The sequence below is a fragment of the Callorhinus ursinus genome, unplaced genomic scaffold (genome assembly GCF_003265705.2).
Source record: "Callorhinus ursinus isolate GAN/ISIS: 27379988/994484 unplaced genomic scaffold, GSC_fseal_2.0 scaffold5, whole genome shotgun sequence".
Classification (NCBI taxonomy): Eukaryota; Metazoa; Chordata; class Mammalia; order Carnivora; family Otariidae; genus Callorhinus; species Callorhinus ursinus.
The window spans coordinates 38,761,541-38,785,853 of record NW_027397067.1 but is presented as its reverse complement, the minus strand read 5'-3'; the positions used below and the strand labels follow the sequence as shown (position 1 = coordinate 38,785,853).

General features: G+C 37.7%; 1 protein-coding gene across 4 annotated transcripts in view; it reads right to left on the bottom strand.

The window, feature by feature from the left end:
• LRRC69 (leucine rich repeat containing 69) overlaps positions 1-24,313 on the bottom strand; it is a 90,709-nt gene that overhangs the window by 12,796 nt on the left and 53,600 nt on the right. For 2 of the 4 annotated variants that reach the window (XM_025871487.2, XM_073892950.1), the window contains 2 exons: positions 11,651-11,752; positions 3,496-3,675 (listed from right to left, as the gene is read on the bottom strand). In XM_025871487.2, coding sequence (XP_025727272.1) covers positions 3,496-3,675; positions 11,651-11,752 — 282 coding nt within the window. The remainder of the gene's footprint in view (positions 1-3,495; positions 3,676-11,650; positions 11,753-24,313) is intronic. The other 2 variants (XM_073892951.1, XM_073892952.1) reach the window with 2 other exon arrangements.

Below are 24,313 nucleotides of genomic sequence, written 5' to 3'. Positions count from 1 at the left end.
TTCATGCGTTTGAGTAGATAAATAAATGATGACAGAATAAGGCTCTTTAACATGAATGCCTTAAATTCAGTTGAAGCAAATGAGAAATAACTGGGTTGAAAAGCATAGGAAAGATGGTCCACCATGTCTGGTTAAGAGCAAGGAATCACATACATGGGTTCCCTCCGCATAGCCTCTACTCAGCAGCTTTGTGAACTGAGCCAAAGTATTTTGCTCTTCTGAACTTGGATTTATCACTTGTGTCATGAGGTTATTTTGCACATTAACTGAGGGATGCCAAGGCAACATGCTTAGCATGACATGAGACACAGTACCAAATAAGTGTTGGAGGCAGTTACTATCATTAAGTGTGACTTCTCTACTTGAAATGAGACTAGCAGCTTATCAGATGATTTTAAGAAAAAAATCTATTAGAGCAAGAACATGCTCCCCAAGAAAGACTGAAAGATGTTCATTGGGAGAAAAATGGCAACTTCTCCAAGGTGTTCGTGTCATGACCAGTGAAAAGCAGAGTGTTTTGACAACTTTTACCAAGTAATATGGCATGTGTTATACTCATTAAACATCTCTTGAATGTAACAATCAATTCCAGATGGTAATGTGAACAATTCACAGATAGGTTACATAAGCAATCAGGATTACAGATTTACTCCCATCTTGAGAATCAACATACATTTCTATTTTCATTTTTCCACTGATGATCTCTCTCTTCTCTTGGTATTTCATGTCCAGCTGGTTTTGACTTTTAAATTTCACTTCAACCATTATTTTACCTTGATATTAGCCCTCATTGGCAGCACCTCTGCCAGATTTTTCTCTAAGATACATTTGATATAATATATTAATAACCTAATAGAATGGAAGAGCTGGTTTCAAATCCAGATCTTGTGATTCATCAGCCTTTCTCAGAAATAAAATATGTACCAAGCACTGTGCTAAGCTCTCTATATTCTTACCACTCCTGTTCAACAGAGTACTGAAAATCCTAGCCAGAGCAGTCAGGCTAGAAAATGAAATAAAAGGTACCCTAATAGAAAAGAAAACAGTAAAACTGTCTTTGTTTGCAGATGCTATGATATTATGTAGAAGAAATCCTAAAGACTCCTCCAAAAACCTGCTAGCACTAATCAATAAATTCAGTAAAGTCAACATACAAAAAACAGTCGTGTTTCTGTACACCAACAACAAAACATCTGAAAAAGAAATTAAAAAAGCAATTTCATTCACCAGCACATCAAAAACAAAGTTCTTAGGACTAAATGTAACCAACGAGGTGAAAGTTCTCTACACTGAAAACAATAAGACTTTGATTAAAGAAACTGAAGGCACAAACAAATGGGAAGATATCCTATGTTCATTGATCAGAAGAATTAATGTCAAAATATCCATATTACCCATCTATAAATTTAATGTAATCCCTATCAAAATTCCAATGACATTTTTCACAGACATAGACAAACAACAATCCTAAAATTTGTATGAAGCCACAAAAGATGTCAAATGGCCAATGGAATCCCCCCAAAAAGAACAAAGCTGGATGCATCACACTTTCTGATTTCAAACTGTATTACAAAGTTTATAGTAATCAAAACAGTACTGTACTGGCATAAAAACAGACACTTAGGCCAAGGGAACAAAATCTAGATCCCAGAAATAAACATTCACATATATGGTCAACTAATTGACAAGCAAGCAAGAATACTCAATGAAGAAGGGATAGTGTCTTCAGTACTGTTGGAAAAGCTGGACAATCACATGTAGAAGAATGAAATTGGACCCCTATCTTACACCACTCATAAAAGTAAACTCAAAATGGATGAAAGAATTAAATTTAAGAATTGAAACTGTAGGGGTGCCTGGGTGGCTCAGTTCTTAAGTGTCTGCCTTCGGCTCAGGTCATGATCCCAGGGTCCTGGGATTGAGCCCCGCATCGGACTCCCTGCTGAGCAGGAAGCCAGCTTCTCCTTCTCCCACTCCCCCTGTTTGTGTTCCCTCTCTTCCTGTGTCTCTCTCCATCAAATAAATAAATAAAATCTTAAAAAAAAAGAATTGAAACTGTAAAACTCCAAGGAAAAAACATAAGGGAAAAACCTTTTTACCTTGGTCTTGGCAGTGATTTCCCGGATATGACACCAAAAACACAACAAAAGGAAAAAAATTAAGTGGGACTACACCAAACTAAAAAGCTTCTGAAGCTTTTTAGCAAAAGAAACTCAGAGAAATGAAAAGGCAACCTACAAAAGGAGAGGAAATATTTATAAGTTATATATCTAATAAAGGGTTAATATCCAAAATATATAAAGAACTCATATAACTCAAGAGCAAAAAAATTAACCTAATTACAAAATGGGCACAGGAACTGAATAGACTTTTTTTTTTAAAGAAGACATACAAATGGTCAACAGGTACATGAAAAGGTGCTCAACATCACTAATCATCAGGGAAATGCAAATTGAAACCACATTGAGATATCACTTCACCAGTTACAATAGCTATCATTAAAATGACAAGAGATAAGTATTGGCAAGAATATGGGAAAAAAAGAATTCTAGTGCACTATTGGTGGGAGTACAAATTAGTACAGCCACTATGAAAAACAGTATGCATGTTCTTCAAAACTTAAAAATAAAATTACCATATGATCCAGCAATCCCACTTCTGAGTATATATCTAAAGAAATTGAAATCAGTTATCTCATAGAGATATCAGTTCTCTTGTATTCATTGCATCACTACTCATAATAGTGGGTAGTAAAGACATGGAAACAGCCTAAGTGTCTGTCAGTGGATGAATGGATAAAAAAGATGTGAGATACACACACACACACACACACACACACACACACACACACACACAGAGGAATATTATTTAGCCATGAGAAAGGAAATCCTACTATTTGTGACAACTTGGATGGATCTTGAGGGCATTATGCTAAGTGAAGTAAGTCAGACAGAGAGAGACAAACACTTTATAATAACACTTAAAATATAATATCACTTGTATATCACTTATGATATCTAAAAAAAAAAAAAAGACCAACTCAGAGATACAGAAAAGTAGTAAAGTGGTGGTTGGTTGGCATGGGAAAAATGGGGCGATATTGGTCAAAGGGTACAAACTTCAAGTTATAAGATTAAACAAGTCTAGGGATCTAATGCACAGTATGGTAAGTACAGTTAATAATACTGTTTCATATACTCGAATGTTGCTAATTTAGTAGATTTTAGGTGTTCTCAAAAAAAGAACTAACTATGGTGGTAATCATTTTGCAATTTATAAATGTACCAAATCAACATGTCTTACATAAACCTTAATACCATAAAACCTTCCACGATGTTATGTGTCAATTATATCTCAATAAAGCTCAATAAATAACATTATATTATCATAGAAGTCAATTCTTAGATAAAAATCTAGTTACTACTGGTTGATTTAGATAAGGACAAAGAATAAGTGAAGGTCTTAGGCTCTATTCACACAAAAAAGCACCATTACCTTTGGTGGAGGAACAAATTCAACACATTCCAGCCATACTGCTATAAAGCACCTTCCACATATTGCACATTTTCTTCCCTGAGAGATTATGTTCCTGACCTGTGGGTGCTGTTCTATGACGTGCATTATGAAAGGATTCTTTCCTGCTAGCTCATTCATTATAAATCTTGAAGTTATTTCCTAGATAAAAAAAAATGGTTCCTCGGATTATTTTTAAGATAACTATTTTATATTACAATTGACATTTCGCTAATTGACATTTTTGGCCTATTTCTCACAGTTAATTATCGATAGTATATATATTATAAATTATATTGCTAGTGACCGACATTATAAATTCATTTTCAATAATATAAGAAAAACAAGTTACTTCCATTTCAATATCTCTATGTCTCTTACGTACAGGAATCCAAATTAATAAAAATTTACATCATTAAAGTTTAGGTTCAAATTTTGTACCTCTCATTAAAATAAGCAAGGACTGTACAAATAATTCAGACTGGACTCAAATATTGAGTCTGTCATATTTACTAACGTCTATATCCTTACTACTTAAACTATGACTCATGGACCAATAGCATGTGCATCACCTCAAAACCTATTAGAAATGCAGACTTCCTGGGGTGCCTGGGTGGCTCGGTTGGTTAAGCTTCCAACGCCTGATTTCAGCTCAGGTCCTGATCTCAGGGTCCTGAAATTGAGCCCAAGCACCAGGGTCCGTGCCCAGCGGCGGGGTCTGCTTCTCTCCTCCCTCTCCCTCTACCCTTCCCCCTGCTGCCTCTCTCCCTTTCTCTCTCAAATAAGTAAATCTTAAAAAAAGAAGAAGAAGAAAGAAATGCAGACTTCCACCTGCACCCCAGACCTACTAAACCAGAAGCTGCAATTTAAAAAGTTCCCCAGGCAATCAGTATGCCTGCTGAACTTTGAGACACACTGGTCTAAGTTACCCACTGCAGTGAGTACTTGAATAGAGTCATATTGGTAAAGAGCACTGATTTATATTACCCAAATCTCTGAATTCAATAGGTATTACACCTATCCACCCAGCCATATCCAGAAACTTCACTTTAGGTAATAATTAGAATATTAAATAACAAAAGGGGTGGTGAGAAAATATAAGCTGGCTTTTGCCACGACCACCAACAATATCATCATCTTAAAGTAAAATACTATATAATACATAAAATCAAATCTTCACTGATGAAGAAAACAAAATAAACTTTTGATTTACTCCACTAAAGGAGCCGCATTGTTTGTGCCGGTAGCATGGAAGTCCTGTATAAATGTTACACAAACACTGCGTGAATTTTAACAGTTTGTGGGACCGGTTTTTTTTTTTTTTTTTTTTTTTCTGGCCGAAGTGAAAGATTTCCCTCCGGTATTAAGATAGCCCATATCAGGCTCTAATAGGAATCTTTGGGAATATATACATACATACATATGTACATACATAATCTTCACTCATTCACCCCAATTAAAATCTTAAAAAATAACAACAAAATTCTATAAATTGTTGCCTCCCTGTTCCTTATTACTCTATCCCTTCCATTTACCCAAGCATCTGAGAAAGCTGCCTTTCTACAGCAAACAGCCTTAAGCTTGGGTTCCTTAAATGATCCTTCAAAAGCACAACCTCCTACCTACTTCAGCTCTTTCTCCTGGATGGTTACATAATAAGTCAACCTTTCTGAAAAAAATACTCTTTCACACTAATATTAATTACCAGGACTCCTAAATTAGATGTCCATTATCAAATCCTTTTCTTTAACTACTTACACAGAGCAGAGTTTGTGATTCAGAATGAAACACTGATTTTAGAGGTAAGTTTTTAGCTACCAGATCTCAATGGCTAGGTCTCACAATAAAGCAGAAAACAAACAAATAAGGATTCACTCCCAAAACAGCAGATGGTAGAAAAATTTGCTGAAATACATCGGACCTATAAATAGGTCACAATTCATACAGTTCACTTTTTCCATTTATGGTTTCTGGAACCAAATACGTTTGTTGCATTTGATATGTCTCTTGACAACTCTTACATTACCAATTAATTATGTTCCTCTCCTACTTGCTGCCAATATATTACTTTGGGAGAATAACATATACCACTGAAACATAAAGTTATGACTTGGAACTGCTAGTATATATAAAGTAAGATACTATTAGCATGACCACTAGTATCTTTCAGGACACCTCTTAAAGATACAGGCAATGCAGTCTTTGAGAACATACGACTTAATGATGGCCTAATTCTAGTGTTTAAAAGTCAAGAAATCTTTTGTGAACAAATAAATTGTTCCTTTTGAATAGTTTATATGCTACTTTGTCAGAACATTTGTTAGCTAACTATATGTACATCAGAGATTATTCCTATGCTTAAACCATCATATATTAAAATCACTTTCAGCTGAATTCTTTTATTTTCCTTACGTATGATTATTTAATTTGAATTTTAAAATTATGCATATACAAATTATATTTTTATAAATATTAAAAATTATAAAATGTACAACAAATATGAAGCCTTAGAAGGAACGATGAACTTTGAAACTATTGCATGATCAAACGTTACTGTGTATATGACAGACACTAAAACATCATCAAAAGGAAAGATTCTTAGAGCTAGACAGATAAATAGGTACAAATCCTGGCTCTACAACTTATCAGGGGTGTGACCCTATCTGGCCAAGTCCTTATTAACTTCTCTAATCTTGGATACCACACCTGTAAAATAGGGATTTTTTTTCTAATACTATCACATAGAATTCAGAGAATTAAATTAGATAACATGGGTAAAAACTCTACTGGTGCAGCATCTACTGGTGCAGTATGCTTTGGTTAATATTTTGTTATAATCTAATCATAAACATTAAATTTATTTCATAAATCTTTGAGATGAAGAAAAGTTTTTAAAAATCTTAATCAAGGCATAGCCTAAAACAAAGCTCTACAGTTCTTTGACAGATCAAGTCAGGGGTACCTGGCTGGCTTAGTTGGTGGAGCATGTGACTCTTGATCTCAGGGTTGTGAGTTTGAGCCCCACGGGGTTTTAAGTAATCTGTACACTCTAAGTGTAGAGATTACTTAAAAAAATAAAAAATCATAAAAAATATTTCTTAAAAACAGTTTATATCAGTAACATTACCCAAATATCCACTAGCAATGACTTTTACTTTAAGTACAAATATGAAATATATAATAAATTTGGCACCTTCCTAAGAAAAAATCTTAGACATACTTTCAAAAATAGCCAAATCATTAATATAAGTAAAAATCATTATTTCTACTAAGTACAAATGACCCTTTTGAACAACACGGGTTTGAACTGTGGACTCATCTATCAATGGACACTTGGGCTGCTTCCATAATCTGGCTATTGTAAATAATACTGCAGTAAACATAGGGGTGCATGTATTTCTTTGATTTAGTTTTTTGCATTCTTTGGGTAAATATCCAGTAGTGGAATTACTAGATCATATGGTAATTCCATTTTTAACTTTTGAGGAACCTCCATATTGTTTTCCACAGTGGCTGCACCAGTTTGCATTCCCACCAACAGTGCACAGGGTTCCTTTTTCTCCATATCCTCACCAATACCTGTTGCTTCTTGTGTTTTTTATTTTAGACATTCTGACAGGAGTGAGGGAATATCTCATTGTGGTTTTGGTTTGCATTTCCCTGATAATGAGTGATGCTGAGCATCTTTTCATTTGCCCCTTGGACATCTGTATGTCTTTTGAAAAATCTCTGTTCATATCTTCTGCCCGTTTTTAATTGGAGTATTTGTTCCTTCGGTGTTGAGTTGTATAAGTTCTTTATATTTTTTGGATATTAACCCCTTATCAGATATATTGTTTGCAAATATCTTCTCCCACTCACTAGGTTGTCCTTTTGTTTCACTGATTGTTTCTTTTACTGCACAGAAGCTTTTTATTTTGATGTAGTCCCAATAGTTTGTTTTTGCTTTTGTTTCCCTTGCCTCAGAAGACTATCTAGAAAAAATGTCAGAGAAATTACTGCCTGTCCTCTCCTCCAGGATTTTTACAACACATGTCTCGCATTTAGGTTTTTAATCCATTTTCAGTTTATTTTTATGTATGGTGTAAGAAAGTGGGCCAGTTTCAATCTTTTACATGTAGCTGTCCACTTTTCCCAACACCATCTGTTAAAGAGACTGTCTTTTTCCCATTGTATTCTTGTCTCTTTTGTTGTAGATTAATTGACCATATAATCATGGGTTTATTTCTGGGCTTTCTATTCTGTTCCATTGATCTATGTGTCTCTTTTTGTGCCAGCACCATACTGTTTTGATTACTACAGCTTTGTAGTATATCTTGAGATCTGGAATTGAGGTTCCTCCAGTTTTGTTCTTTTTTAAAATTGCTTTGGCTATTTGGGGTCTTTTGTTGTTTCATACAAATTTTAGGATCATTTGTTCTAGTTCTGTGAAAGACACTGTTGGTATTTTGATGGGGATGCATTAAATCTGTAGATTGTTTTGGGTAGTAAGGCCATTTTAACAATATTTGTTCTCCCAATTCATGAGCATGGATTCTCTTTCCATTTGTTTGTGTCATCTTCAATTTATTTCATTGATGTTTTATAGTTTTCAGAGTACAGGTCTTCACCTTTTAGGTTAAGTTCATTCCTAGGTATTTTACTATTTTTGGTGCAATTATAAATAAAACTGTTTAATTTCCCTTTCTGCTGTTTTGTTATTAGTGTATAGAAATGCAACAGATTTCTGTATACTGCTTTTGTATCATGTAAGTTTACTAAATTCATTTATCAGTTATAGCAGTTTTTTTATAGTCTCCTGCTCTTACTGGTAGTGGCCTTATGAAGGAGAGGTCCTGCGGTGTCCTTTAGTATAATGTCCCCGGTTCATCAGAATTTGGAGTTTCAGGGGTATCTCCTATGTGAGCTGTGTGTGCCCTACTGTAGTGGCTGAGCTGTACTTGTCTCAGTCCAGTTGTCAGCAGCGGCTTACTTTCCCTGTTATTGGCAGGGTTTGGTCCCTCTGTTGTTAATGGGCCAATCTGGGGCTGCCCTGGGCTTGAGTTGGGTCAGACCAGGCATTTGTCAGAACTGCAGTAGCACCAAACTGCAGGGCACTCTTCCTGTGTTGTCCCGGGGGTGGGGGTGGGGGGGCTTTCACTGATGGGTGGAGTCTGTAGTTAGACCAGATGTTTGCACTCAGCCCACCGCTGGGGCTGCAGTTTAACTGGTATGTGTGGTTATCTTCCACTCTCCCCAGGACAGGAGTCACTTTGGAATGGTGCTGACCCCTATTGGGGCTGCTTGCACAATGCCACACTTGTGGCCTAGCTTTGGACTCTTGTGGGGGGCAGGATGGAGACGTCTGCTCAACAGGAGAATGCAAGGGCAGGGCACATAGTGTCAGGAAGTTTTGTGCAGGTCTAACGTGGGAGGGGACCTGTAGCCAATTTGGAAAACTCCTGCAGGGTTGGAGGGAGTTAGTCTGCAGAAGAGGGTGGGTGTGGGGTACACTGTTAGCAAGCTAGGTGGAGTGTTCACACTCTGCTGGTTCCTGCACGTGTTTGTGTATCTAGGCTGGGGGTGTGGGCCTTCCAGCTCTTTCGTGCTTAGAGAAGTTTCCCAAAGATCTCTGCCCCTCCTGCACAAGTTCTGAGATAATAAACAAATATCTCTCCCATACCCCAAGTGTTGTTCAAACTCCTGCTTCTATGCTGTATCACTGGGGCTGTTTGTTATGCTGTCTCTTTAAGGGTGAGGACTCAGTTTTTTATCACCCTTTGGCTCTCCCAGAACCAAGCTGCTGAGTTTTAAAGTTCCAGGTGGTAAGCTTCACTGATTATAAAATCTCACAATGTGCCAAAGCAAAACAAAGATTTTAAAAACTCATGATATTAAGCCCCTCTCATTTCCAAAGACAATGAATTTTTTCAATACAGTATAGTACTGTAAGTGTATTTTCTTCTTTATGATTTTCTTAATATTTTCTTTTCTCTAGCTTACTTTATTGTAAGAATACAGTATATAAAACCTATGTACATTAACACCTATTTGTTATGTGTTAATATGTTAATCAACTAGTTATGTTGTTGGTAAGGTTTCCAGCAACAGTAGGCTATTAGTTAAGTTTTGGTGGAGTCAAAAGTTATACATGGATTTTCAGCTGCATGGGGCTGGTGCTCCTAGTTCCTGTGTTGTTCAAGGGTCAACCGTGTGTGTGTGTGTGTGTGTGTGTGTGTGTGTGTGTGTGTGTAAAATGTTTGTGTTCCCAGGTCTTTACAGTTTTAAAAAAAAGGAAAGAAATACTGCTCTCTCACTCTGCATCTTCATCCCAGCCACAGGGCAACACTCTTGAATACAAGGGCTCCCAATGAGACCACTGCCACATCGAGTTAACTGCTCATTCAGTCCCCTCCACAAGTCAGAACCTCTTCCAGGAAGGGACTACCTCTATTTCCTTTTCCCTCACCTTCCAGCAGCATCTTTCTGAGACAATAGAGCTTTCTGAAAATGGAATCTGAAGCCCAGCTGCTTAGGTTGGCATCATCATCCCAACACCTACAAGCTCTGTGAATTTGGACAAGTTATTTAACCTATCTGAGTCTCAGTTTATCTATAAAAGGAGGACAATAAGGGTACTACCTTTTTAAGATTATTAGAGGACTAAATTAGTTCATTCCTGTCAAGCACTTAGAACCTGAGAAGTCCAAATGCATGATGGAGATGCATACTCAAATGTGGGAAGATCTACAATCTTTAATTCACCTGTCACCAAAAAACACACAAAGAGAGTCCTCTAATATGCTTTTCTATTCCATATTTTAATATCATCAATTTGCCTGACTAAAGTCAACATGATTTCTGGATCACATTCTTTCATCCACTAGAAATAGGGACAAGTGAAAATACAATGGAAGAGGCAAAGATCCTGGTAAGAACAAATCAAATACATATTTAGATAATACTGAGTATATATACCACATCTTCTTTATCCATTCATCTGTCGATGGACATCTTGGCTCTTTCCACAGTTTGGCTATTGTGGACATCGCTGCTATAAACATTGGGGTGCACGTACCCCTTCGGATCCCTACATTTGTATCTTTGTGGTAAATACCCAGTAGTGCAATTGCTGGATCATATGGTAGCTTTATTTTCAACTTTTTGAGGAACCTCCATACTGTTTTCCAGAGTGGTTGCACCAGCTTGCATTCCCACCAACAGTGTAGGAGGGTTCCCCTTTCTCCACATCCCTGCCAACATCTGTCATTTCCTGACTTGTTAATTTATATATACACAATGGAATATTATGCAGCCATCGGAAGGAATGAGATCTTGTCATTTGCAACGACATGGATGGAACTGGACGCTGTTATGCTGAGTGAAGGAAGTCAATCAGAGAAAGACATGTATCATATGACCTCACTGATATGAGGAATTCTTAATCTCAGGAAACAAACGGAGGGTTGCTGGAGTGGTGGGGGGGTGGGAGGGATGGGGTGGCTGGGTGATAGACATTGGGGAGGGTATGTGCTATGGTGAGCGCTGTGAAATGTGCAAGACTGTTGAATCACAGATCTGTACCTCTGAAACAAATAATGCAATATTTGTTAAGGAAAAAAAAAGAAGAAGATAGCAGGAGGGGAAGAATGAAGGGGGGTAAATCGGAGGGGGAGATGAACCATGAGAGATGATAGACTCTGAAAAACAAACAGGGTTCTAGAGGGGAGGGGGGTGGGGGATGGGTTAGCCTGGTGATGGGTATTAAAGAGGGCACATTCTGCATGGAGCACTGGGTGTTATACGCAAACAATAAATCATGGAACACTACATCAAAAACTAATGATGTAATGTATGGTGATTAACATAACAATAAAAAATTTAAAAAATACTTGGAAGGTTAAAGTGAAAACAAATTCCTCTCTTTTCTCTTCATCCAACAAAATGTTTCCATTTCTCCAAATATAGTCACTCTGGAAATTAGGATTACATTGGATTCTGTAAGCAAGTCAAAGAGATTATGTCTAGGATCCACACTGCCAACGGACTAGGATTGCAGTAAACATTTGCCGGCTTGCAAGAATATTTACAGAAAACTCTTTAAAACTGAAATCACAGCTTTTATTTGAAGACTTGTGTAAATGACATAAGGCTTCACCTGTAGACTCCAGGCGTCCTCCTGTTGTACAGCATTAACTGGCTGCTTCAGGAACAGTGCGTTTCCTTCACAGTAGAATTCCTTCAGCTTCAGATTCTGAAACTTTCAAAACAAAATAAAAACTTCATTGCATGATAAAATAACAAACTTCACTTTTGAGGCTACATCTTATTTAGGACTTACGTTCCTTGTTAGTATTTTAAAAGCAGGACATACTCTAGTTGTTAGAAGCCTAAGAGTCTTCATGCTAGCATGAATGGCAATGACCTTACAGGTCCCTGGTGGCATCCCCCATACTAGACAACTGCAAAAACTTGTTCAGGATAATGGGATTGATTAGTAATAGAAAAGGGGTCGTTAATTAATCAAATGCTAGGAACATTTTGCAAATAATATATTTGTTAGAAAACCAAGTATGATGAAAAATAACATTCTAATAATACACCAAAATCCATGTCTCAAAGACTGTGAACCATGATCCATTTATGTTCAGTGAAAAAGGGAAGAGAAACAAAGGAAAATCAAAATGTTCTCACTATAACCTATTGTGCACAGTGAAAATAAAAAAAGGAGAACAGATTTCACAAGGATATTTAATCTTCTATGAAGAAACCCTAAATTCAATTGTCTACCATTTAAGTCTACCATCTTAGTAGAAAAACAAAGGATTCTTTCATATTAATAGTGTGCCTTGCTTCCCAGGAACCTATGTGTTTTCAAAGTTAAATTCATTTAGAGAATTACTTTTCTGAGCCTCAGTTTCACCTGTGAAATGGAAAAAAAATAAGACCTATCTTCAGTGGTGCACTGGTAAAACAGTTCTCTGGAAATAAAACATTTTAAAAAGCCCTGAACTGTGGCATGTTTTGATTCGCTGGTATAAATACTGCTACCATGGCTGATTCCAGTCACCAACCACAGAGTTGGGAAGAGATGTGGAAAATCGGTTCCTCTGAGCCAGGATGAGCCGGCATCATCACACTTAGGGAAGAATTAGATATTTCCCTGATTTCAGCTTAGGGTTTGAAACACAGCAAGCATTCAACAAATTAAAATAATTTATTTAAAACACCTTTCCAGGTCATCACATCACTAGGTCTCAAAAGTCTCAGGGAATCTCTACAACATAAACAACATTTTGAAATAAAATACAGAGCTCAATGCCCTGTTGGAATCACCCTGCCTCCTGGTCCCACAGCAGGCATTCTGACTTTCCTCAGGCAGTTTCCTATGTTGTCTACCATCAGGAAGCAACCTAGAGAGTTGAATCCAGTGGTAGCCCCAAGGCAGTGCTGGATGTGCTGAAATCAAGAAAGCACTCCCAGCATATCATTTTTTCCTTTCTGTCCTAAAGAACACTCCATAATTTATATCAAAACTCATGGCCCTTTTTCAAACAGATACAAACTTGAATACCTTGCTATATGTAAGTATTGTTAACATATATGAACCTCATTTCAAATTTGACCATGGTTCAAAGGGCATACATTTCTCTTTAGGGGTCATGCTTCTCTTCCTTCGAACCCTGTCACTACCCTTCCATCATACATGGTAATGAGCGACTCAGTTTGCTATCTTGCTACACAAAATATTTCAGAAAGAAGTTATCCTCATGAAAGGACATTAATTAATGAAATTCACTAGCATGTGTTTTGAGCAGGTAAGTTTCAATAACCTGAAGTCACACAATTTCTCAATGTCCACTCTGAATATTCCCCAGAACAACATTTTTTTCATACCCTCTCTCTATGTGCACTACTGGGTTTCCGGTCAGCCTTGCTTCTTACTAGGACAATATTTTTGGTCATTGTCATCACTCCAGTAGCACAATTAGCTACGTTCTCTTCTGTTTAATAAAACGTTGTTACAGATTTTTTCTCTCCTCACTACCTCTGCAGAATCTCCTCCTACTCCCAACCCCAGCCACTAACCCTCTACCTTGATTAAGGCCCTCTGCCTTGATTAAGGCCCTCACCTTATATGATTAAGGCCCTCACCAACAGTACTCAAATTAGTCTCCATGCAAACTTTGCTGCCAAAGTTGTCTTTTAAAATGAGAATCTGATCATAATACAATCCTGCTTAACACTTTTCAATGTTCTCTTTTGTCCACAGAATAAACTCAAAAACCCTAGTATATCATAATTGGGTTTTCTCGGCCAGTTTCTCCAACCCTATATCCTGGTAAGCCCAACCTTCACCCTTATACGCCAGTCATCCTAAGGTGCTTAGGGGTCTCACAAGAGGCCTGTGTCTTATCTCACAGTTATTACTCATGCTGTGCCTTCTACTCACCCCATTCCTGGATTACCTCTTCTTCAAGATGAAAATGTTACCCACTTAAGCTTCTCCGGCTTCTACCAAATGTTTCCATGTCTAATCCTTGGGCCTTATATATTAATCATACCACCTTTAATACTATGAAACAATCGTTATTGAAAAGTCTATCTTCATCTCTCAGGCTTTGGTCTCTTTAAGAACCACATCTTAAGTGCCTATGTAATACAACCTCTAAATTCAGTACTTAGAACACAGCTGATGCCCAGTAAATAACTGGTAAATTAACAAATGTCTTCTCAGAAACCCCAGGCACACACAGCTCTCCCTAAGACCTCAAAATTTTCAAAGGCCTTCTTCTCCAGAGGTGGTCAATTGTAACTGTTCCTCCAAAGCCCCAGGCCTCAGGAACAATGTATAAATTCAGCAAGTCCTTCTGTTGCTTCAGACTAAAGTAATAAGGGAGATCAGAAGGGTCTGGTTTAGCAAGAACATTGTTAAAGTAAACAAGAAAAAAGGAGGCTGAGATTTCACATTGGCTAAAATAGAACTGATAAGTAGGCTAACAGCAAATTACCATGGGCTCTTTGGACCATCCCAAAGCTCATGGGTTCCTGTTAGCAAGAAATTAGAATTTCTAAATAAGCTAAAGCCCAACTTGTAAAGAGGATAAGATCTTAAGTGTCAGGCTATGGCATTCAAAAAATATATGAACAATTCTAAAAAGGACAGAAATAAGATATGTAACCAATGAGAAATTTAAGAAAATATATGATAAACTTCATATCTAATTAGAATTGTATAATGAGTAGGCTGATGATAACATTTGAACATAAGAAAGCCAAAAACTCCATTCTGGGAGTGGGAGTGGAAATAGGCATAAAGTGACCTAAAGTCAGGATCCTTCAGTATCAGTTGGATACTTGTCCCTAAGAAGACACTTAGAAGGAGTTGAAGAGGGCAGGCCAAGAGAGAACTAGAGCAAAGGAGATTACTAACCTCTCCAGCTCTAAACACACACACACACCCCTTCCTCAATTCTGGCCAGGGAGAAGTGGCCAAAGCCCCAAGCCCAGGCCCCTTCCTGCCTTCAATACACTGGGCCTTAACCTGATGGGACAATGGCTCTAGCGTCCTCTTCAGTCCTCTTGATTTAAACATCACTGTAAAAAGAACAACTGGTCTACAAGGGCTTGTTTGTCTCTCCTCACAATCCCCACCCCACCCCTGCTTTAGACCCCACTTCTGTCTTCGAACCACCTGAGAACCAGCAGAGGAAGAGCCTTCTCTTTCCACAGGCCCCGAGTGTTCCATCCTCAACAGTGTGATCGCCTTACAATGTAAATTACATCATATCACTCCCTTGCTCAAAATCATCCAGTGGTTCTCATCTCACTCAAGATGAAATGCAAACTCCTCACACTGGCCTAAAGTACTCTTATGATTGGACCCTGCACTATCTTTGACCCAATCTTTGACCCCTAGCCCTCACTCTCACTTTCTCTATCCCAGTCTCCATTCTGGCAACATTGGCTTTCTTTCCACACATTCTTCACCTCGGATCATTTGCACTTCCCACTTTTTAGCACTCTGCTCTCAGACTTGTCCATACCATTAAAATTCAGGAAAAAAAATGTAATCTTACAGTTAGCCATTTGAGAGGGAAAATCCTGATGACCCATGGATTCGAAATCCAGACAAGTTTTCATTAACATGCAAAAACAATAGAAAGACTTCTCACATGTTTGAGCTAATTACCTTAACCAAAGAAAATTCCTCAAGATACAAAGCAGCTGAAAGAGAGTAACAAAAACGAAGAATTTGGGGAATACATTTATTTTGCCAGTCAAAATGCAAAAAATAAAAATTAGGAGGTGTGTGAGGAGATGGGAAAAATAAAGGGGTTTAAGAGTCCACTTATGATGATGAGCACTGAGTAATGTACAGAAATGCTGAATCATTATATTGTACACCTGAAGCTAAGATAACACTGTATGTTAATTATACTTCAGTAAAAATAAATAAAGTAGCTTCTTAGAAACATCTAAAGAAAAAAAATTTGAAAAATAAAAATAAACATCAGAACACCCACTGCCCAATGTAAACAAGATTAGGGCAATCTGCTTATAAACAAATTTGCAATGTCATCAAAAAGCCTGAAAGTCATTCTTTCTCTTTGTTAATTCTACTTGAAGGAATTCGCCCAAAATAAATATTTGAAATAGGAACAAATATTTATGCACAAAATGTGTTTCTCAGAATTACTTAAAATTTTAAGAGTCTCCTATATTAAAAAAAAATGTCTGGTAAATTATATGACATACCTGAATCCCCTGGCCCTCTGCCTTTTCACTACCTGTGTTTAAGAAAACCTAACCCTGGGTCATCCCTGCCATCAGTTTTCCCTGTCTCGAGCAAATAAGTCCCATTTGCAGAATCACACTGCATGTTAGACAGGAATCACAGTCACCACCTTCCAAAATGCCCTCAGGGGTTGCCAGAAATTCTTCTCTACTCAGCATGCTAGCCAACATTAACTCGGCTTTTTCTTTGTTGGCCTATCATTCTTTGCCCAACCATGAAATAGTTCTCCACAGAGCCCACCACATTCTCTTTTTACTTTTTCTTTTCCCTAGGCAATTTTACCCACATCCACAATTTCAATTAAATCTCTAAGCCAATGACTCTGATTCCACATCTGATAGCCAACTGCTTACTCAAAATCTTCACTTTCATGTCTTAAACACAAGTGAAACTCACCATGTCCAAGATTGAACTCATGATCTGCTCTCCTAAGCTTGGTCTTTTCCCAGCATTTTTCTATCCTAGACCATAGAAAGCTTACAACCCATCACCATTTCCAAATTTACCTCTTAAATGTCTCTTGAATCTGTTCAAGTCTTTCCACTCCTACTGCTACCACCTTAGACCAAGTTACCATAATTTTTTACTTGGCTTCAGAAAGAGTCTACCTGAAGTGTACCCAACATTCGCTCTGGTGTCCTCCAATAGATCTTCCACCCTTCAGACAAAATGATATTTTCAAAATGCAAATCTGATTTTATCACCCCCTGCCTAAAATCCTTTGAAATTTGTGTTGCCCTTCAAATAAAGATAAAAATCCTTACACATACCCTATATTCTTTGGCCATGGTCTCTTTCCGTCCAATCTCTGAGCTCCAGCCACACTAAATTCTTTCCAGGTCCCTGAACATCCATGTTCCTTCCCAAGCCCTTTCCACACACTGTTTACTCTGTCTGAAATGTGTCTCTTCCTTTCACCTAAATGATTTCTACTTACTCTTCAGCTCTCAGCTTATGTTACTTCCTCCTGGAAGCCTTCCCTAACCTACCTGTTGACTACTGCTCTCTCTCTCATAGACCAGGGGTTCTTCCTTTTAGTGGATGGATTTCAGTTTGTAATTACATATTCATAATGTTAATTAGTTGATCAATATGTTTTCCCACTATACTACAGCTCTGAGAAAGCAGAGACCCCATCTGGTTCCTCACCATTATATCCTGAATTCCTAGTGCAAGACTCAGTTTATAACAAGCATGGGTCTAGGAAGACAGACTTGGTAATCAAATTGCCTTGTTTAAATTTCAGCTCCATTAAACATATACTAGGACCACCAAACTTTTCCTACTCTGCTGATGCTGCTCCAAGCCCCACCTTCCACCACTAGCCAGGGACCCTGCCACCTATAGATTTTACATGGAATGATTCTACTACTTGGACACTTAAACAGGGGCTTGACTCCTGAGCCAAAGAAAGCTAATCATAGGCCTGATCCAATCATATGCGATCCAACAGACTTGCCTAATCATACACTTAAACCAAGAAACATGGAAATAATTTGCAACTGAGTTCTGGAAGCTGGAATAAAACAGTTATTATGTCAAGTTGCTGCAAACTCCACAGTAGGTTATGTGTATGCTGATCTCATAGGAGACCAGAAACAAGGTATAAACAGAGCAACATTTGGAATATGGCTACATTATAACAACATATCAACATTATACCAACAAGTGTGATGACCTAATGGTTCATCCTCATGCTGCTGAAGATCTCAGCAGCAACCTGAACTGAAAACACTCACTCCAATCCTCTGAGCTCCGCCTAACCTTACCGTAGCTCCTGCTTGAATCCCCATGAGATTCTCCTTACTCTTCCCTATGTAACTTTAGTTAAATTCTATTTATGTTGCAACCAAAGAGCCAAAAGAAATCATGCACACCAATTTCAACATGTCATAGAATTCTTTTGTCCCACCTTCAGCAGATAAACAATTCTCTCCACTGTTTCTGAATTACTCCAACTAACCTTCCTGGGTGCTTTTCTTCGAACCCTTCTTTGCAAAACATAAAAATCTACTCCTCCCTTCTCTCAATCTGTTTAAGACTTTCAAATACTCATTCTTTAGAAACAGTTTCAGGCTTCTGAAAGCAAATTATGTAATAATTAGTACCTCTCCACTGGACAGGGAAGCCATATACCTTACGATATTCTTTCATCCATATTTCTAAACCTCACAGATCTGGTTACAGATAAAAAGCAGTCATCAGCAGTAACCAAACTTTTATAAAAGGCACTTTCCTTGGGGAATAACAAAGAAATCAAAGTCCCCAACCTCTGCCCTGGGATAGTCTACAATTTAAACTAAAGAATTACATATTAAGATTTATTCAGACCAGACAACAATTCAGAGTAGTGAACCAGAAGAAAGATATTCAAAGATTTTGTGAAAGCTGTTTATGGTTTAAAAACCAATTGTGAGATATTCGGTCTTCCATTCTTTTTATTCTGACAGGAAATTAAAATTTTAGTGGCCAGATTCATGATGAGAAATGCAGAAAGAATGCCAGTTTGTAGCTTCTGCCTTGGTTTTCATGCAAGTCCCAATGTGGTTTTAAATAAAGCATCTAAAGGTAAAACACCTTTAATTCCACTCTATATATCTTTGTTGTCCTTTACTCAAATTAGATAGCAATGTTTCAAGAATTCTTGAATGCTTTTCTTTACCTTCCCTTAAGTCTGTTATTTTAACTAAAATACCCTTTCTTTTAAGCTTTTCCTATAACTAAATCTTTACTTAGTTGCAGAACAGAGAAAGCATGGTCTTAAAGGCTGGGGACTGGGATCAAATCCATTTCCTCCACACAATCTCTTTACACAAGCCATTTAAAGTATCTGAGCCTGTTCTTCATGTATAAATATAACAATATGTATCTTACTAATTGTGAAGGTCAAATGAGGAAGTATAAAGTATGTGGTAAACTTTGAAGCATTCTAGAAAAATTAGGTACTACACCAACATGTAGTCCGTTGTCTACAATAGGCAAGTCACATTAATTGTTCTTCTGGCTTATTAAGATCAGCCATTATTTTGTCTTCCTTTTCTTCCCCCAATACTTTGTTTCATTTAAGTGCTACCAGACAAGGGTAAAGGCATTTCCACATGTGCAAATGTATTAGCAAACTGATATAAGTACTTCTAGTTTCAAGATGGTAAAACTAAGCACAATCAGCAATATCCCTCTCCCATGACAAATCCTAGAAATGACACAAAGATACCTTTTAAAATAAAAAATAGCCACTTAAGAACAGGAAGAGAAATTCTCACAGGAACAGAAACTACCTATAAACAGTTATCATCTGAAGAAAGAAGTATCAACCCAGGATGCAATGGAAGCCCAGGGGGAAATTTCCACACACACAAAAAAAATGGAACTGAGGGACAGTACACAGAGGTAGTAGAGGTCTCCAGAAAAGAACAGGTAGTGAAACAACAGACAGGAGGATTACCATACTAAGAAGCTGGCAGATACTATGGATTCATCCACCCATTCTTATCACATGGCCACACTCCACCTCCTACCTCCATATCTCCTTTCCCTGAATCCCACACACCCATAGCTTAATAGGAGCAGTGCTTTGAATAGAGAGAGGTGAGAGGGACCCTGAGTGGCTGGCAACACCGGGGAAGAATGAGCAGCTATCAGAATGCATTACACCTGTGGGAATATATTCTCAACCATTTCTCTACTGTTACTGACCAACACAAACTCTGTAAGAACTTTATCTTCTCCCATAAAGTGAACTGCAAAGACAGCTGCCAGCTTTCAGGAAATCTCAAGTGTCCCAAATTCAAAAATAAGATGAAAGTTTAAAAATAAAATGACCTGAAAATCACTGAGTGTCAATACCATTGGAAATAATAGAGGCAAGAACTTATATCAGAAGAAACAGAGCTAATAGGACTGGACTCTAAAGTAATTAGTATAATTAATATTTTTAAAGAGATATGTGAAATACTGCCTAGGTAAAGCAAGAATAAGAACCAGTTTTAAAACTTGGAAATGTCAAGCTTTCTGAAGCAAAATTTGACAACATTTATCAAAGCAGTAAAAGTATGCATAATTTGGATCTAGCAATTACATTTCAATGAATCTTTCCTGAGGGAGTAACTAATGGTATGTACAAAGATTAGTTACAATGACATTCACTGAAGCATTTTAGTTGTGGCAAGAAGTCTGAAATCTCCCACCTGTCAAAAAACAGGAGACTGCTTAAATATAAACAATATCAATATGATGCACCCACCCATTAGAAATAGGTAACATCGAATGACTATGTCATACACCTGAAACTAATGTAACATTGTACCCCTGAAGTTAATGTCAACTATAATTTTTTAAAGTTAGCACAAATTGGCCAAGATAAAAGAATATTCAATAATTTAGTCAAATTTCCACAATAAATCTAGATACCCAATGGGGGCGGGGGGAAAGAAGAAAGAAAGAAATAGGTAGGAAAATACTTCAAGCAATGGGGAAATGTTTACAATAGAAGTTGAAAAGGCATATTATAAAACATGTACATATGAATAATACACTAATATGTACAAGTAATACTAATAATACGAACACATTAGCATGTATGAATATTCCATTTTTTTATAAAAATCTGTATCTGCACATATACACACGCATTCATAGACCTTAAAAAAAAACCTGGAAGAATAGGAAAAAAATAAACCAACATGTTAAGGTATGAGCATTCCCCCCTCCCCCAGCCCAGCATGCTTAGATTGTGGGTAATTTTGCTTTTTTTATTTGTTTGTTTGTTTATCTCTATTTTCCAAATAATTCACAGTGAAAAGAAATTCCCAATTTTTTTTTCCAAAATGATCAAACTCACATCACCCTAATTCTGATTTCTGATCTGCAAACTTTCAGAAGATGCATTTGGGAATGGCAACAGGATATAGACTCTTTCTGTACTGGGTTGAAAGACTGAAAATACAGCTTCCCAAAGTGGATAAAATTTTCCCAGGACTAAAATTATTTCAAGGATTTCAAGAAAGCTATCTCAACATCTGTGCTGATTCTGAGACTCTCTCAGAAGTTTGAAAACTCTCCCACATATCTGGCCCATGAGGTATAAAAGGAAGACTGTAAGAAATATGTTTTCAAGTTCTGTGCTGGTTCAGCTCATGCATTTCAATAGTGAGGGCTGATATGATCCTCAAGGAGGTGAAAATTGGTTTATGGAGGAGGCAAAATAATCTTAGATATTATTACAGTGGCTCGTGGCCCTCCAAAACTCAATCCTACCTGACAATATAAACATATGTACAGTTTCTCTCCAGTGCTAAAATGTAATGGGGTGGGGAACAAGTTATTAGGGGAAAAAATGTCTAAAAAGCTTCTGGCAAAAGGGGGATAATAATGAAAAAAAGTTGAGAAACACTGGTTCAGCTATAGGAACTTAAAACCCAAATTCTTTTTTTCATATATCCTCTCTTGGTTAGGGTGCTTAGAGCATTCACTACTGTTATTTATTTTTTTATTACACATGTTCACACATACATGTTCACATGTTCCTTTGTTTTAGAAAACTCAATCAATTGACTCTTCAACAATTTGCTTGTATACTGAAGTTTGTAGACAAAAAGAAGAATACTTATAAAATGGTAGATTTTTTCTAAGCATTGTGTTGCTTTCTGTTTTCACATGTAAGTGTTGGAAGCTTTGAAGAAGTATCTCCTGACAACTATTAACATTAGTTAATAATAAAACAATAATAATAAAAGTTTTTCCAGAAACCCCACCCAAAAGATTTCCATTTATTTTTCTCTGGCCAGAACTGTGACACATGGTCACTCCCCACAAAACTAGTTCAAGAGAAGAGGGTTTGAGATGGAGCCTTCAACCAGCTTCCCAGCAGCACCTGCCGCATGGGTTCTTCTATATCATTCCAGTCTCTCTGATCACATGTCAGCCGCGCTTAGAGTAGCAAACCCTCCTTTATGCTGATTTGTTCTTGCAGTGGTGTAAGCACTGAGAATAGAGCAGTGCACAAAAAAATAATCCATAAAATCTCCCCTTCTGGGCTTATAATGCCCTGTGTGCTTTCTTCATGAACTACCTAAAATTATATTTTTTGTGTATTTGCTTATTATGTCTTCCCCTCTAGAATATAAGATTCAAGAGGGTACAGAGTTTATTTTATTTGCCTCTGTATCCAGAATGCCTAGAACAATAGTTCCTAGCATATAAAAGATATGTAAATATATATTTAATAAATGAATTAATAGTAAGGAAATGAGACTAAGTGAATTGAAGGATCTCTACCCAAGAATAGACAGCTTGTAAATAACAAAGCTAATATATTAAGAATCTCTGGCACAAAAGAAAGACATATAATCTCTTTAAATTCTATAACAGTGGTGCCAAGCTTACTGCCATTGATTTGCTGACTGGTACCAGATCAGGAAAACCAGTTATGAGCATCAATGTTCAACCTGGCTTCCAGTGATATCATGCTGGGAACCTGATACAGGCTGTGGGAGTATTTACCCCACGGACCCTGGCGGATGCCACAAAGAGAGCTAGTTGTCAAACATTTAACGCCACTGGGTATCTCCTTCCCATCCCACTTCCTTGTCTATTCATGCTGAAAGCACTTACATGAGTTACCCAGACTTCTCTCCCTAGGAGCTGTCCTTATTTTGCTGTTTCTGTGGGACTCTGAGTCTTCAGCATGGTGCCCTCCTCTTGCTTTCTCCACTTTCCAAATCTCTAAATTTTTGAACAAGGATCACATGTGGCTCAACAAGGGTGGGGCAAACCAGTAACTAAAAATTGTGGCTATTCAGCAAGCAAATCAGGCAAGATCACCAGGGTGTAGGTGGAGAAAAGAGAACAGCAGAATTTATAACCAGCTCTGTGTCTATGAAAATGGGCAGGGGCAGAGCTTTTATTGAAAGACAGCGCCTGGTTGACAGTCCTGGGCTTACTCCAAAGACGCATAAATCCTCTTGTTCTTTTTATATGAGGACAGTTAGTGCTGGACCGACTCTACTTATTATTCCCCAGGGGACATTCAGTGGAACTTGTACTCCAAAACACTGAATACCTGAATAAAAATTACATGGGAGCGCTGTAAAATAGTTTCATAAAATGGCCTCTTCCATATTAAACGCAAGCTACATGCTTGTTTCACTTTATTTTGTTCTTGCTTTACAGAGTGTATATTTGATCCATAAGCATACATTATAACTGTTCTTCCTGCCATAAAGTTGAAAAAATTGCTAGCTTTAACTAGATTTCTAACAATACCCCCTCAGGTACGCATAGGTTATATATTTTTTCCATTTAGTATTCCCCCATCCCCCTCCCCACATTCATTCTCTCATAGTCTGGGTCAGATTGCCCAGGGGGCACATAGATCTGTAAGGGATAACCTTTGACAAAAGTAGGGGAGGCAGCAGCAGTGACATCTGGCATCACATCTCTAGAGCCTTCACATCACGGTGGCAATCTGACACCACTGTCATAGTGTGGGCGGGGGCACATGCTTGTGCTTTACTGGTGAAAAACAAAGACAGGAGTCAGGACTACTATAACGTATAAAGCACTAACTAGGTTTCTGACGTCTTACACTTGCCAGCTCAGTCTGTTATCACAGCAGCCAGCATTATTTGTATTATTAAAAGCAAAATGTTTATACTCTGAAACAAAGAACTGTAATATCAAGTGTCCCCACAGTGACACACTCAACCTTCATCAATGTCACCTACTGTCTCCCCACCTGCGAGTGGCTTCCCTGGTAACCACTGCACCGCTTAGCTGCCTTAAGCCTTCTACAAATCCAGTGTCTTCAGGCTGGAATTATTTTCTTGATTTATAGCTCTGCTTTCTCTTTAGTCTACCCTTCTAGAAAGTCACACCTGCAGTTTCTTTGAAGTTCCCCCCCTTTAATCCAGGAATGCCAGCAACAGACTCTCCCACATGGTATCTAAAAATATGCTCCAGGGCACCTGGGTGGCTCAGATGTTAAGCATCTGACTTCAGCTCAGGTCATGATCCCAGGGTCCT